General features: G+C 44.5%; 1 protein-coding gene across 1 annotated transcript; it reads right to left on the bottom strand.

The window, feature by feature from the left end:
* Window positions 1-1,566: 1,566 nt before the first annotated feature.
* irg1l (immunoresponsive gene 1, like) lies at window positions 1,567-15,299 on the bottom strand. The gene is made up of 6 exons (XM_068047983.1): window positions 15,217-15,299; window positions 15,056-15,113; window positions 14,273-14,460; window positions 13,601-13,693; window positions 13,233-13,438; window positions 1,567-4,275 (listed from the first exon to the last, which is right to left on the bottom strand). Exons 1-6 carry the CDS (start codon window positions 15,232-15,234, stop codon window positions 3,357-3,359), a joined length of 1,482 nt encoding a protein of 493 aa, XP_067904084.1. The 5' UTR covers window positions 15,235-15,299; the 3' UTR covers window positions 1,567-3,356.
* Between the last annotated feature and the right edge of the window lie 385 nt (window positions 15,300-15,684).

Raw genomic sequence — 15,684 nt, 5'->3', positions numbered from 1 at the left:
ATGCGAAGATGGGACTTTGTCTCCACAAGGACTGTGCAGTGTTCACTCCTACCAATACTGTCATGGACAGATTAGTGAGGACGAGATCAAGTATATTTTCCCCTCTTGTTGGATCCCTCACCACCTGCCGCATATGCAGTCTGGCAGCTATGTCCTTTAGGAATCGGCCAGCTCAGTCAATAGTAGTGCTATGGAGACACTCTCGGTGATGGATGTTGAAGTCTCCCACCCAGAGTACATTCTGCACCCTTACCACACTCAGTGCTTCCTCCAAGTGCTGTTCAACATGGAGGAGTACTGATTCATCAGCTGAGGGGGGGGCGGTAGGTGGTAATCAGCAGGAGGTTTCGTGCCAATGTTTGACCTGATGCCATGAGACTTCATGGGATCCGAAGTCGATGTTGAGAACTCCGAGGACAACTCCCTCCCAACTCTATACCAGTGTGCTGCCACCTCTGCTAGGTCTGTCCTGATGACGGGACAGCACATACCCGGGGATGGTGATGGTGGTGTCTGGGACATTTTCTGTGAGTATGACTATGTCAGACAGTTGCTTGTCTAGTCTGTGGAACAGCTCTCCCAACTTTGGTACTAGCCCCCAAATGTTAGTAAGGAGGACTTTGCAGGGTCAACAGGGTTGGGTTTGACGTTGTCATTTCCGGTGCCTAGTTCAATGCCAGGTGGTATGCCCGGTTTCATTCCTTATTGACTTTGTAGTAGTTAGATATAACTGAGTGGCTTGCTAGGCCATTTCAGAGGGCATTTAAGAGTCAACCATATTGCTCTGAGTCTGAAGTCACATGTAGGCCTGACCAAGTGAGGACAGTAGATTTCCTTCCCTAAAGGACAATAGTGAACCAGATGGGTTTTACAACAATCAACAGTGGTTTTGTGGCCATCATTATACTAGCTTTTAATTCCAGATTTATTAATTGAATTCAAAACCACCTTCTGCTGTGGTGGAATTCGAACCCATGTCCCCAGAGTAATACATTTGGTCTCTGGGTTATTAGTGACAATACCACTACTTCACCGCCTCATGTTTCAGGCTGTAACTGACTGTTAGCTTCACTGGATATGAAGTTCTTTTCTATATGAAAGCTATATTTGTCTTTGCATTAATGGCACAATGCTTTATCTGCACGTTGCTGATCCAGTGTGACTGAAATGTGGACACACTGTGATTGGGATGCTTCTGAGGGAGCATCAAACATCATCATTAGTCAGACATTTGAAGTACCTGTGATTTCCAAAAAGTGTTTCCAGTGGGCAAGTCTCTGCATAAGAAGTAAAAACAAGAAATGCTGGAAATACTCAGGAGGTCTGGCAGCACATCAACTCTGCTTCTCTCTCCACAGATGCTGCCAGACCTGCTGAGTATTTCCAGCATTTCTTGTTTTTATTTCAGATTTCCAACATCCGCAGTATTTTGCTTTTATCTCTGCATAAGAAGCATGCATTTAGGAAAATGAACGTTATCAACATAAGCCAACAAATAATTGTCATATTGTTTAATGCAATGTTACTAAAATTAACAAATATTTGAAATGCAATATGTTATTGGTTAATCAAAACAACAAAAATAAAGATGCATTGAATTACATGCAAAATGTATAATCTATGACATGACACCTTTGGAATAGAAAGGATGCATTTTCAAGATAACTGTAGTGTCAGTTCAAATCAGCTTTGATTTGCAACCATGCTGCAGTTATGGTATGAATGCAGCCTTAATCTGGAGTCAGGGTCTGGCTGGACACCAGAATGAAGTGAAATGAAATTTCCTGAAGGAAGAAGTCTTGCTCCTCTTCAGTTTGATGCCCATTCAGGCCTCGTCACCCGATGTTTCGCAAGTTTAATGTCAGACTGATGCTGAAATTGCTTTGCTCCTAAGCTAAACTTGTACTGTAAATGTACCCTGAGATCCAATAGCATCACATTATTTGAGGTAAAAAACCAATACAAGTGCCCAATTATTTTGTACTTCACTGCTGTACTTGCTGTGTAAGGTGTTCTATTAGAATGTGTAAGTTTTAATTACATAATTATCAGGGCATCATGTAACAAACATGTTCGAATCCAAAACAAATATTTCCTAAATATTTCAATATTCATTCATATTAAATAAATTACATATTTTACAGTCAATTATTACCTTTACATATACGTGCAAACATCAAGGTTCAGGAAAACAAGTGGGAAACATAATGAGGCTGAAACTTCTGGGGTGGGAGAGGCTGGAACTTGGGAAGATCACCCATATTTTTGGTAGAATCCAGATTCACTGGATTTTATAAATTCCAAACAAAGGGCAGTCAAGGCTTCCACTTTCCCACCCAGGTTTAGGGATATATCTGAGAATGTTCCCAGGCTATCCTGGGAATTCCAAATTCACAAGCTCTTTAAGTCCACAGAAGCCACGCCTGTAGAGTACAGACATGGGGGTCAATTTCAACTTTTACATGACCAGCTGGCAGAGCGTGCTGGCTGGCTACCCATTACAGTTGCAAAGCAGCAGTCATGATTTTGAGGCTTCCATCTCATTTACATCAAATTGGGGAGCTGAGGGGCACCAAATGGGCAAGTTGATGCAGTGCGGTGGATGTAGGCTGGCCAATATTGGGTTGGGGCAGCTGGCAGCAAGGTAAGTGTGGGTATGTGGGAAGGGTTCCAAAGCCAGCAGCAGCCCAGATTATTTGAAATCATTTTTGCTCAGCCTCTTCAGCTGCTTCGCGCATGGAACTATCAGCAAGTGCATAGCTGTCTCCTAAAATGGCAATCAGTGTTCAATATACATCACAGAACTTTGAAATACATAATAGAAGGGACCATCTAGTGATAGGTCCATGTTGAAGTTCCAGCAGGCCGCTCATCGGCATACAAGGAGCTAAATCTACCAACCCCATTTTGAGGCCATTACTCATCTTCCAGCTGCCACCAACATTGGGGAATTAAAATGACCCATAGATGCCATTATGGGCATATGAAAGACCCCAAAAGTAAAAGGTAATATCTTCCTAACGGTCGATTACCTTGTGACGACAGCTTCTTTGTTCCCTGCAGTGATTTTTTTTTTAACCAACTTGCTGCATCCATAAGTGTGGGCTGCCGTCCCAAACATTAAAATAACCCATTCCTGGAAATTTGGCTGGTTGTCCCAGATCTGATCAGACAGTGGAGGAAGTCTCGCCCCATTGCACTTCTGATAGTAGACTCTAATACCACCATTTTCAGTCCCAATAGTTTCAGGGTTTAAATCCTTATAGTGCTGATTACATATTGCTGATCAAATATGATAATCCATGATCAACCTGCTAACTTATGTTTAAACATTAGTGCAAAGAAGTTGACATTTTTCATTGCAAATAAGAAGTTAAAGTTGAACTATCCCTCACTTCTTCAAGGTTCTCAACTGTGTCGATAATTGCTTCTATTTTCTCCTGCTCCAACACATATGAAGCATTATTTTTGAATTTGTTGAGTAGTGATTCTCTAGACAGTGGGTTTCTCCAGTGTCCGTAGAAGGTGTCACATTTTCCACTGAACACATCTCTGTTCTTCAGGACTAGAACCACTTCTCCATACATCTTCTCAAAACTGGCCAAGTTATCTTCAGGATGCTGAAGTTCCACCTTGTTAAGTAACTCATTGAGATCATCTCGTTGGAGTTTACTTTCACTGAATGATTCAATGCTCACATCACCATCCAACAATGCAGAGCAGGCATTAAATTGGAAGGAATGGCGAGCCTCATGTTCTGTCTCTGGGAATGGCCTGTTGATGTATCGGGAAATGGGGACACGGAGAATAATTCTATCAATCATAGAGGGTGAAAAAGCACCATCATTGGCAGTTGCCAACTGTCTGACTGAGGCAGCAGCATCTACCACCCAGTGCATGCCCAGATGAGCAGGGAATCTCTTAAATGCAATGTCTTGGTCCTCCAGCAGAAAACGTGTCTGTTCAAGTGGTGCTATTTCCTGAGGTTCATAGTCACCATAGAAAGCAGAAAATCCAAAGCAGCCAGGGGTATTGTCCAGAATTTTTGCATTTCCCACCATTCCTTTAGAAGCAAGGAGAGCTGCCTCAAAGCCCAGCCGTGCGGCATTGCCAACATGGATGGGTTTTGCCTGAGTGGCTGCATTAGCCATTGGTGCCCCTGAGAGTGAAGCTGCAATAGCCAGGGCATTGACACACTGATTAGGGTTCAGTGATAGGAATTTAGCTATGGCTGCCGCACTGCCTATTGTCCCAACCACACTGGGAGGGTGAAATCTGTTAAATAAAAAGAAAAGATATTCAAGCATCTGATCCTTTTGCTTATTTCTTATTACAGAGTAATAAACACTTGAATTCAACAGAATTAACAGTTTTATTGTGATTAGTTGTTCAAGTCAGATCCTTTGCTAAAGCTTCCAAGGACCAGAAGCAGCGGTAAGAGCGGGAACAGGCGAGGGGAGTCGGGAAATAAAAGGAGCCGAGGCCCGAGACCAGAAGCAGTGGTGAGAGCGGGAACAGGCGAGAGGAGCCGAGGCCCGAGACCAGAAGTAGCGGTGAGAGCGGCGGCAGCGAGAGGGCTCTGTTCTTATTCTGTTCTGTTCTGTGGATCTGCTTGACGAGCAAAAATTGAAGTGTGATGTCACAAGAGAGCTGGTAAGTGGGTATTTCTTTCTTCTGTGTCTCTTGTGTTTTTTTAAGTTTTGGCCAAGTGATTTAAATCAGGCGACGTTTTTACAGGGTAAGAGTACACTGAAATAGTTTTTTTTGAAATACTGCGATCCAAATTAATTAATTAAATAGAATAGAGATGGCTGGGCAGGCGAAGTGTTGCAGCTGTAGTATGTGGGAGCTGGTGAACACCGGTGCGATCCATGGTGACCACATCTGTAGCAAATGTTGGCTGCTCGACGAACTTCGGCTCAGAGTTGATGAGCTGGAGTCCGAGCTGTGGACACTGCGACACATCAGGGAGGGGGAGAGCTACCTGGACACTGTTTCAGGAGACAGTCACACCCCTTAGATTAACTACCTTGAATTCAGCCAGTGGTCAGAGACAGGAGAGTGTGACTGCAAGTGAGGCAGGTATGGGGATCCAGAATTTAGCTTTGGAGGAGCCTCAGCCAGAACCCTTATCCAAGAGGTATGAGGTTCTTGCTTCCAGTGTGGACAAGGGCACAGACTGTAGGGAGGATGAGCGAACTAACCACAGCACCGTGGTTCAGAGCACCATTCAAGTGCGGGGGAGAAAAGAGAAATGTAGTAGTAATAGGGGATAGTATAGTTAGGGGAGTAGATACTGTTCTCTGCAGCAAAGATAGCGAGTCCCGAAGGCTGTGTTGCCTACCTGGTGCCAAGGTTAAGGACATCTCTTCTGGGCTGGAGAGGAACTTGGAGTGGGAGGAAAAAGATCCAGTTGTCGTGGTCCACATAGGTACCAACGACATAGGTAGGACTAGGAAAGAGGTTCTGCTGAGGGACTATGAGCAACTTGGGGCTAAATTAAAAAGCAGAACCACAAAGGTAATAATCTCCGGATTACTACCTGAGCCACGTGCAAATTGGCATAGGGTAAACAAGATTAGAGAGGTAAATGTGTGGCTCAAAGATTGGTGTGGGAGAAATGGGTTCCGATTCATGGGGCACTGGCACAAATACTGGGAAATGAGAGAGCTGTTCCGTTGGGATGGGCTTCACTTGAACCATGCTGGGACCAGTGTCCTGGCGAATTGTATAATTATGGTTGTAGATAAGGCTTTAAAATAAGTAGTGGGGTAGAGGGTTCATTTGAAAGGAAGCTTAAAAAGTTGAAAAGTGACGAGACAGCAGAGGTGCAGGGTAGTGAAGGAGTATACATTAATCAGAGTGCGACAGGAAGGGACAGAAAATATAAGCATACGAGTACAGCAGAAATTCAAACCAGAGTAGGTAAAAATGGTAAAAAGTCAAAGCTTAAGGCTCTTTATCTGAATGCACATAGCATTTGTAACAAGATAGATTAGCTGACGGCACAGATAGAAATAAATAAATGTGATTTGATAGCTATCACTGAGACTTGGTTGCAGGATGACCAGGACTGGCATCTTAATGTTCAACGATACTTGATCTTCCGGAGAATAGGCAGAAAGGAAAAGGAGGTGGGGTAGCTTTGTTATTAAAGGAAGGGATCAGTGCAGTTGTGAGTAATGATATAGGTGTAATAGATCATGATGTAGAATCAGTTTGGGTGGAAATAAGGAATAGCAAGGGAAAAAAAATCACGGGTGGGAGTGGTCCACAGGCCCCCCGAAGAGTTGCCTGTCTGTAGGACAAGATATTAATCAGGAAATAATGGAGGTGTGTAAGAAGGGCACTGCAATTATCATGGGTTATTTTAATCTGTATATAGACTGGACAAATCAAATTGGCAAGGGTAGCATGGAAGACGAATTTGTAGAGTGCCTCAGGGATTGTTACTTAGAGCAATACGTTGCAGAACGTACCAGGGAACAGGCTATTTTAGATTTGGTAATGTGTAATGAGGGAGGATTAATAAGAGATCTCATAGTTAAGGATCCTTTAGGGGGAAGCGATCATAACATGGTAGAATTTCAAATTCAGTTTCAGGGTGAGCAACTCAGGACTCAAACCAGTGTCTTCAACTTAAACAAGGGCAATTACAGAGGTATGAAGAAAGAGTTGTCTAAAGCGGGCTGGGAAGATAGACTACAGGGGAAGTCAGTAGATGAGCAGTGGCAGACGTTTAAGCAGATATTTCATAACACTCAGCAAACATTTATTCCAATCAGAAGGAAGGACTCGAAGAGAACAATGAACCACCCGTGGATAACAAAGGAAGTTAAGGAGAGTATCAAATCAAAACAAAGGCATACAATGCAGCAAAAATGAGTGGTCAGCCAGAGGACTGGGAATTTTTTAGAAACCAGCAGCGGATGACTAAAATACTAATAAAGAGGGAGAAAATTGATTATGAGAGTAAATTGGCAAGAAATATAAAAACAAACAGTAAGAGCTTCTACGGGTATATTAAAAGGAAGACAGTAGCTGAAGTAAGTGTGGGACACTTAAAGGATGATACTGGGGAATTAATGACAGGGAAATGAAAGATAATTTAAACCAATATTTCGCATCGGTCTTCATGGTGGAGGACACTATATTCATCCCAACAATAATAGATGAGCAAGGTGTAAATGGGAGGGAGGAACTTGTAACAATCTCTATCATGATGGAAAAGGTGTTGGAGAAACTGATGGGACTAAAGGCAGACAAGTCGCCAGGACCTGATGGCCTGCACCCAAGGGTTTTAAAAGAAATGGCTGCAGAGAAAGTGGAGGCATCGTTCAAAATATACCAAAACTCACTGGATTCCGGTAGGGTACCAGAGGATTGGAAAACCGCTAATGTGACACCCCTATTCAAGAAAGGAGGGAGACAGAAAGCAGGAAACTACAGACCAGTTAGCTTAACATCAGTCATTGGGAAAATGCTAGAGTCCATTATTAAGGAAGAAATAGCAGGACATTTAGAAAAACATAATGCAATCAAGCAGAGTCAAAGTGGTTTTATGAAAGGGAAATCATGTCTGACAGATTTGTCAGACTTCTTTGAGGATATCACAAGCAGAGTGGATAAAGGGGAACCAGCAGATGTAGTGTATTTGGATTTTCAGAAGGCGTTTGATAAGGTGCCACAAATGAGATATTGCACAAAACAGCCCGAGGAGCAGCAGGACCGGAGGTTTAAAAAAAAAACCGCGCCAAAACCCGTGAGACAGAGAGAGAGAGAGGAGCCAGAACAGCCCGAGGAGCAACAGGACCGGAGGTTTCAAAAAGCGTGCCAAAACCCGTGAGGGAGAGAGTGAGAGGAGCCAGACCAGCCCAAGGAGCAGCAGGACCGGAGGTTTAAACAAAAAACGCGCCACAAGCCGTGAGAGAGAGAGTGAGAGGAGCCAGAACAGTCCGAGGAGCAGCAGGACCAGAGTTTTCAAAAAACGCACCAGAAACGGGAAGGTAAGTTGAGCTATAAAGTACTTACCTCGTGATTCGGCGGACACGGGGACTGCTGGTTAAGTGAACTTATATATTTGGGCAGTGGCTAAACTCGAAACACTACACATGTAGTGTCTCCCACCCATCCTCCTCCTCCTCTAACCAAAAAGAAAGGACTCTTGTGTGGAGGGTTTGGTAAGGTAAGGTTTTCCTTTTTTTTTATTCTCTCTTGTCAATTTAGAGCAGAGGGGATGGAAGCTAGGGCAGTTGCATGCTCCTCTTGCAGGATGTGGGAGGTAAGGGTCACCACTTGTGTCCCTGCTGACTTCACCTGCGAGAAGTGCACCCAACTCCAGCTCCTCACAGACCGCGTTAGGGAACTGGAGCTGGATGAACTTCGGATCATTCAGGAGGCTGAGGGGGTGATAGAGAGCAGTTATAGGGAAGTAGTGGCACCTAAGTTGCAGGATAAAGGTAGCTGGGTGACCGTCAGGGGAGGGAAAGGGAACAGGCACACAGTGCAGGGATCCCCTGTGGCCGTTCCCCTCAATAATAAGTATACCGTTTTGGATACTGTTGGGGCGGGGGGGTGGGGAACGACCTACTGGGGAAAGCCACAGCGGCCAGGTCTCTGGCACTGAGCCTGGCTCTGTGGCTCAGAAGGGAAGGGGGGAGAATAGGAGAGTGATAGTGATAGGAGATTCAATGGTTAGAGGGACAGACAGGAGATTCTGTGGTCGCGAACGAGACTCCCAGATGGTATGTTGCCTCCCGGGTGCCAGGGTCAGGGATGTCTCGGATCGAGTCTACAGGATTCTTAAGGGGGAGGGGGAGCAGCCAGAGATCGTGGTACATATTGGTACCAATGACATAGCGAGGAGAAGGGATGAGGACCTGAAAAGCGAATATAGGGAGTTAGGTTGGAAGCTGAAAAGCAGGACGGGCAGAGTAGTAATCTCAGGATTGATACCGGTGCCACGTGCTAGTGAGGCTAGAAACAGAGAGTGAGTACAGCTGAACACGTGGCTACAGAGCTGGTGTAGGAGGGAGGGCTTCAGATATGTGGATCATTGGGATACCTTCTGGGGAAGGTGGGACCTGTACAAGAAGGACGGGTTGCATCTGAACTGGAGGGGCACCAATATCCTGGGCGGAAGGTTTGCTAGAGCTCTTCGGGAGGGTTTAAGCTAGTTTGGCAGGGGGATGGGAACCGGAGCTACGGAACAGTGGATAGGGTAGCTGTTGAACAGGCAGATACAGAGTGCAGAGAGTCTGCGAGGAAGGTTAGACAGTTGACAGGGCAAAGTTGCAGCCAGTATGATGGATTGAAGTGTGTCTATTTTAACGGAAGAAGTGTCAGGAATAAGGGTGATGAACTTAGAGCATGGATCAGTACTTGGAACTACGATGTTGTGGCCATTACGGAGACTTGGATATCACAGGGGCAGGAATGGATGTTGGATGTTCCGGGGTTTAGATGTTTCAAAAGGAATAGGGAGGGAGGTAAAAGAGGTGGGGGAGTGGCATTGCTAATCAGGGATAGTATCACAGCTGCAGAAAGGGAGATCGTCGAGGAGGGTTTGTCCACTGAGTCAGCACGGGTGGAAGTCAGAAACAGGAAAGGAGCAGTCACTTTATTGGGAGTTTTCTATAGAACCCCAATAGCAACAGAGACACGGAGGAACAGATTGGGAGGCAGATTTTGGAAAGGTGCAGAAATAACAGGGTTGTTGTCATGGGTGACTTCAACTTCCCTAATATTGATTGGAACCTCCTTAGTGCAAATAGTTTGGATGGAGCAGTTTTTGTCAGGTGTGTCCAGGAAGGTTTCCTGACTCAATATGTAGATAGGCCGACTAGAGGGGAGGCTATATTGGATTTGGTGCTTGGCAACGAACCAGGCCAGATGGCAGATCTCTCGGTGGGAGAGCATTTCGTTGATAGTGATCACAACTCCCTGACCTTTACTATAGTCATGGAGAGGGATAGGAGCAGACGGGATGGGAAAATATTTAATTGGGGGAGGGGGAATTACAATGCTATTAGGCAGGAACTGGGGAGCTTAAATTGGGAACAGATGTTCTCAGGGAAATGCACGACAGAAATGTGGAGGTTGTTTAGGGAGCACTTGCTGCGACTGCTGGATAGGTTTGTCCCGATGAGGCAAGGAAGGGATGGTAGGCTAAAGGAACCTTGGATGACAAGAGATGTGGAACAGCTAGTCAAGAGGAAGAAGGAAGCTTACTTAAGGTTGAGGAAGCAAGGATCAGACAGGGCTCTAGAGGGTTACAAGGTAGCCAGGAAGGAACTGAAGAATGGACTTAGGAGAGCTAGAAGGGGACATGAAAAAGTCTTGGCGGGTAGGATTAAGGAAAATCCCAAGGCGTTCTACACTTATGTGAGGAACAAGAGGATGGCCAGAGTGAGGGTAGGGCCGATCAGGGATAGTGGAGGGAACTTGTGCCTGGAGTCGGAGGAGGTAGGGGAGGTCCTAAATGGATACTTTGCTTCAGTATTCACTAGTGAGAGGAACCTGGTCGTTTGTGAGGACAGCGTGGAACAGGCTGATATGCTTGAACAGGTTGAGGTTAAGAGGGAGGATGTGCTGGAAATTTTGAAAGATATGAGGACAGATAAGTCCCCGGGGCCAGACGGTATATACCCAAGGATATTACGGGAAGCGAGGGAAGAGATTGCCGTGCCTTTGGCGATGATCTTTGCATCTTCACTGTCCACTGGAGTAGTACCAGATGCTTGGAGGGTGGCAAATGTTATTCCCTTGTTCAAGAAAGGGAATAGGGATAACCCTGGGAATTATAGACCAGTCAGTCTTACGTCGGTAGTGGGCAAATTATTGGAGAGGATTCTGAGAGACAGGATTTATGATTACTTGGAAAAGCATGGTTTGATTAGAGACAGTTAGTATGGCTTTGTGAGGGGCAGGTCATGCCTCACAAGCCTTATTGAATTCTTTGAGGATGTGACAAAACACATTGATGAAGGAAGAGCAGTGGATGTGGTGTATATGGATTTTAGCAAGGCGTTTGATAAGGTTCCCCGTGGTAGGCTCATTCAGAAAGTAACGAGGCATGGGATACAGGGAAATTTGGCTGTCTGGATACAGAATTGGCTGGCCCATCGAAGACAGAGGGTGGTAGTAGATGGAAAGTATTCAGCCTGGAGCTCGTTGACCAGTGGTGTTCCGTAGGGATCTGTTCTGGGACCTCTGCTCTTTGTGATTTTTATAAATGACTCGGATGAGGAAGTGGAAGGCTGGGTTAGTAAGTTTGCCGATGACACAAAGGTTATTGGAGTTGTGGATAGTGTGGAGGGCTGTTGTAGGTTGCAACGGGACATTGACAGGATGCAGAACTGGGCTGAGAAGTGGCAGATGGAGTTCAACCTGGAAAAGTGTGAAGTGATTCATTTTGGAAGGTCGAATTTGAATGCAGAATACAGGCTTAAAGACAGGATTCTTGGCAGTGTGGAGGAACAGAGGGATCTTGGGGTCCACGTCCATAGATCCCTCAAAGTTGCCACCCAAGTTGATAGGGTTGTTAAGGCGGCGTGTGGGGTGTTGGCTTTCATTAACAGGGGGATTGAGTTTAAGAGCCGCGAGGTTATGCTGCAGCTCTATAAAGCCCTGGTTACACCACACTTGGAATATTTTGTTCAGTTCTGGTCACCTCATTTTAGGAAGGATGTGGAAGCTTTAGAGAGGGTGCAGAGGAGATTTACCAGGATGCTGCCTGGACTGGAGGGCATGTCTTATGAAGAAAGGTTGAGGGAGCTAGGGCTTTTCTCATTGGAGCGAAGAAGGATGAGAGGTGACTTGATAGAGGTGTACAAGATGATGAGAGGCATAGATAGAGTGGATAGCCAGAGACTTTTTCCCAGGGCGGAAAGGGCTATCACCAGGGGGCATAATTTTAAGGTGATTGGAGGAAGGTTTCGGGGCGATGTCAGAGGTAGGTTCTTTACACAGAGAGTGGTGGGTGCGTGGAATGCACTGCCAGCGGTGGTATTAGAAGCAGATACATTAGGGACATTTAAGCGACTCTTGGATAGGTACATGGATGATAGTAGAATGAAGGGTATGTAGGTAGTTTGATCTTAGAGTAGGTTAAAGGGTCGGCACAACATTGTGGGCCGAAGGGCCTGTACTGTGCTGTACTGTTCTATGTTCTATGTTCAGAGGGTGGTGAATCTCTGGAATTCTCTGCCTCAGAGAGTTGTAGAGGCTAGGTCACTAAATGTATTTAAGGAGGAGGTAGACAGATTTTTGAAAGCTCGGGGAGTCGAGGGTTAGGCGGAGCAGGCCCGAAAGAGGAGTTGAGGCCTAGGACAGATCAGTCATGATCTTATTGATTGGCGCGGCAGGCTTGAGGGGCTGAATGGCCTACTCCTGCTCCTGTTTCTTATGTTCTTATGTTCTTAGGACCTCACTGCCCACGGATCAGCCATTTATATCAATGTTCTTAATGAACCGTAATAAAACTGGTAATTTTTGTGGGTTGTAACCTAGAGGTTGAAATGTATTCTTTCGGGTGTGTTATGCTGTTTTATTGCCTGCTTTTTGTGTATAAATAGCATAATATTAATGATCATGCAGCAACTTCTGGAATCTGCACATGAGCAGTTGAACAGAAAAATTATGAAGTTGCTGCCTAATTTGTGCTTGGCATTCAAATACATGAAGGCCATGAGGTTGTGACACTTAACCACTAGTTACCCACTAAATACCCAAAAAACATTAGGGCGTCTCTATTCCAATCCAAGTGATTTTTTTAACTAAGTCTTAATTACTGTCCAAAAACCTCCCTGGCCCTGAAAATTGGGGAGTCTTATTCCTTCTGATTTTAATTATTGTTGATTTTTTTTAAACGTTTTCTATCTTTTTATCTCTCTCTCTCAATCCCACCTTTTGTTTTCTGTACATGATTTGGCATCACATTAAATTTACACTTCCTGTTTAGACTTTGCATGTCACGGTCGGGAGTTTTTAATTTGATTGGTTAAGGAAATACCAAGTTGCTTGCCTTGTTCACACAGATTCCAGATCCCCTGTAGAGGGTGCCAGACAGTTTCGGATTTCTAATCACCAAATACTCTAACGCAAAATCCCATAGAAAGTCATTGTGCGAGTTTTAGTGAAATGAATGGCTAGCGCCGTTTTTTTCGTCGCTGGTCACAAAATCTGGCCCGCAGTGCTGTGCAAATGTTTTGAGTTCAGTGTCAGAAGCTTACCTTTTAGGGATATTGTTCGCCTCTTGGGAGAAGCGCATTAACCTGCCCTGAATTTCAATGCCCACATTAAAGGCCAGCAGGAAGTCAAGACCACTGGGTTTGGAGTTTGCAGGCAGCATTTGGGCAGCAGCTAGGAGGGCGGGCAGAACAGCTCCTGAGGGATGGGTGGCAGGGTGCCAGGTATCGTCGAAATCCATCGAGTGGGCCTGAGGATGAAGAAGAGGCAACATTCAGATTAACTCAATGAAAACAACAGGAAATGCCAGAAGAATCCGTTGAGATGAGGAGAGTTTTATCATTAATATTTTTCTGTCACTTTTCTGGTTTTGGGAAGCCCAGCGGACGTAGATAGAGTACAAATATCTCACCGCGACTCCATTGACGAAAGCAACTAGAGTAGGAGAAAGTTTTAAGCCTTTGCGTCCATACACCGAGCTGACCGGGTCTTGGGCAAACAGTTGCTGTGCAAGGAAGAAAGGGGAACAGGTTAGAAAGGCTGGAATTGGACTGCTTACTTTAAGAAAAGGCCTGTGTTGAGTCAGTTGGCTCAGACAGTGACTGTCATTGGTACAATATGTTTGCTAAATGAGTAATCAGTGCATTGTGTACACTTGAGCTGCCAATCCGTGTGTATCCGCGATCTACTGAAATCAATTGAAATAAAAATCGAGAGATGTCAAACGGGCTGGAGATCTGCTATCGCCCGTTTTACATTCTCACAGTCCCCTTAAATTTATCACACAAACTTTAGGAATCAGTTTGAACTAGGTCTCCAAGTTAGGCAGCCGCTTTTGTATTTGTATTTTGTCACATTACCTGGACAACCGTGGCTGCATTTCCGCAGCCGAAAATGAATGTACACGATGCAGTGTTATGTTGGAAGCCTTGAGATGGCTGTTATGCTTAAAGAGGTACTTTTGGTGCTTGGCGGAAGCTGACATATTACTGCAGGAATGTCAAGGCAGTCGGGAATACTCGTTCAGCCCGGGAAGTTGCGGTGACTATTTCTAAGTTTGAAATTAGTTCTTTGTGTAAATTACCTGGCAGTAATTGAGGCAGATATCAAAAACTTGGCTGGTGCTACCCAGGACCCCAACTCCAATGTTATCCAGGATCATGCGTTTACTCCTCTGTAAAACCGTATCTGAGAGACGATCAGCTCCAACCCCGGAGACAAAAGAGCCGAAACTGCTTGTCACAGTCTCCTTCAAATCCGCTGCTTCAAAAGCTAACAAAAAATATATAATAGTTATAAAATTGTGCGTGTGAGGGATTCCTTTGTTTAAATAGATTAAATTAAAACCGCCAGTTTGAACAGTTATACTTTCCTCCAGAATATATTCGAAAACATTTACAGAAAAAACTCTTCCTCGGATTTCCCCGCCAATATGATCACATTTCCGACTAATAGCGCTCTCCGATGTTAAGGTTGAAACATAAGAACCGGTTTATGTCTTTTAGTTTCTTTGGTTTTATTACAGAATCCGAGAGATGGGCTGTTCACACAACAACCAGCAGCGACTTTATGGTCACTTCATTATCGATCTGACGCTCTATCTGGAATTAATTCCCACAGAACAGAATTAGTTCTGTTGTTGGCGCTATTGTACGTTTGAATGTATTTCAACTCATTTATTTTTCAGTGCATAATCCTGGAGTTGTAGCAGACAGAATTACTGGGATAGCGCATGGCCCTTCCCACCTTCAGTGTCGCATTCCTGCTGTGGACCTGACTCCAGAAAGGAAGCATACACGAATGGATAAACAGTGATCATTTTATTTTCATGTCTTATTAAACTAAACCCAGGTAGGAGCATATTTACCTTTGTGGGAAATGTTATGGTGCCATCGCTTTCCAGCTGTTAAACAGGGCTGAATTTTCTAAAGATGAACAGAATGAATCAGTGTTAGCAATTAATCTTTAAAAAGATTACAAAAATGGTTAAAGGTTAAATTAATTTTTCAGAGCTACAAAAATATCTACCTGCAGTTTGGAAAACATTCTGATGCTTTTCTCTTTGTAGCTTGCACTTGCGATCGGGACAATTTTTTCCTGAGAGAATTATGTAATTGTGCTCTTGAGTTGGACATTTATATAGCATCTTGGAGCTGGAGAGCCGAAAGCTGACGTCACTCACTCTCCCCACTCTCCACCCGATATTATCAAAGATTTGCATAATTAGAATCTGTAGGACTTCCCTTGATTTCCTCATTGTTCCATCAGTAAAGGCTAAAGTTGCATGAGTACATTATTTGGGACTGGCCTTGATTTCCAGTAATTGTCTCTTACTTCCCAATAACTACAGGACAATAATTAGGTTTAATGGTTAACTAACGTGGTCGTGTTTTACACTCCTTTACTTTTCTATTAACTTAAATGGGCAGCGTATAAAATGGACTGGCGATTCACTTGCCTGTTTTCAGTTTGACCAATTCACCCCAATGTTATAAT

The sequence above is a fragment of the Heterodontus francisci genome, chromosome 15, assembly GCF_036365525.1.
Source record: "Heterodontus francisci isolate sHetFra1 chromosome 15, sHetFra1.hap1, whole genome shotgun sequence".
Classification (NCBI taxonomy): Eukaryota; Metazoa; Chordata; class Chondrichthyes; order Heterodontiformes; family Heterodontidae; genus Heterodontus; species Heterodontus francisci.
This window is presented reverse-complemented; position numbering and strand designations above follow the sequence as displayed.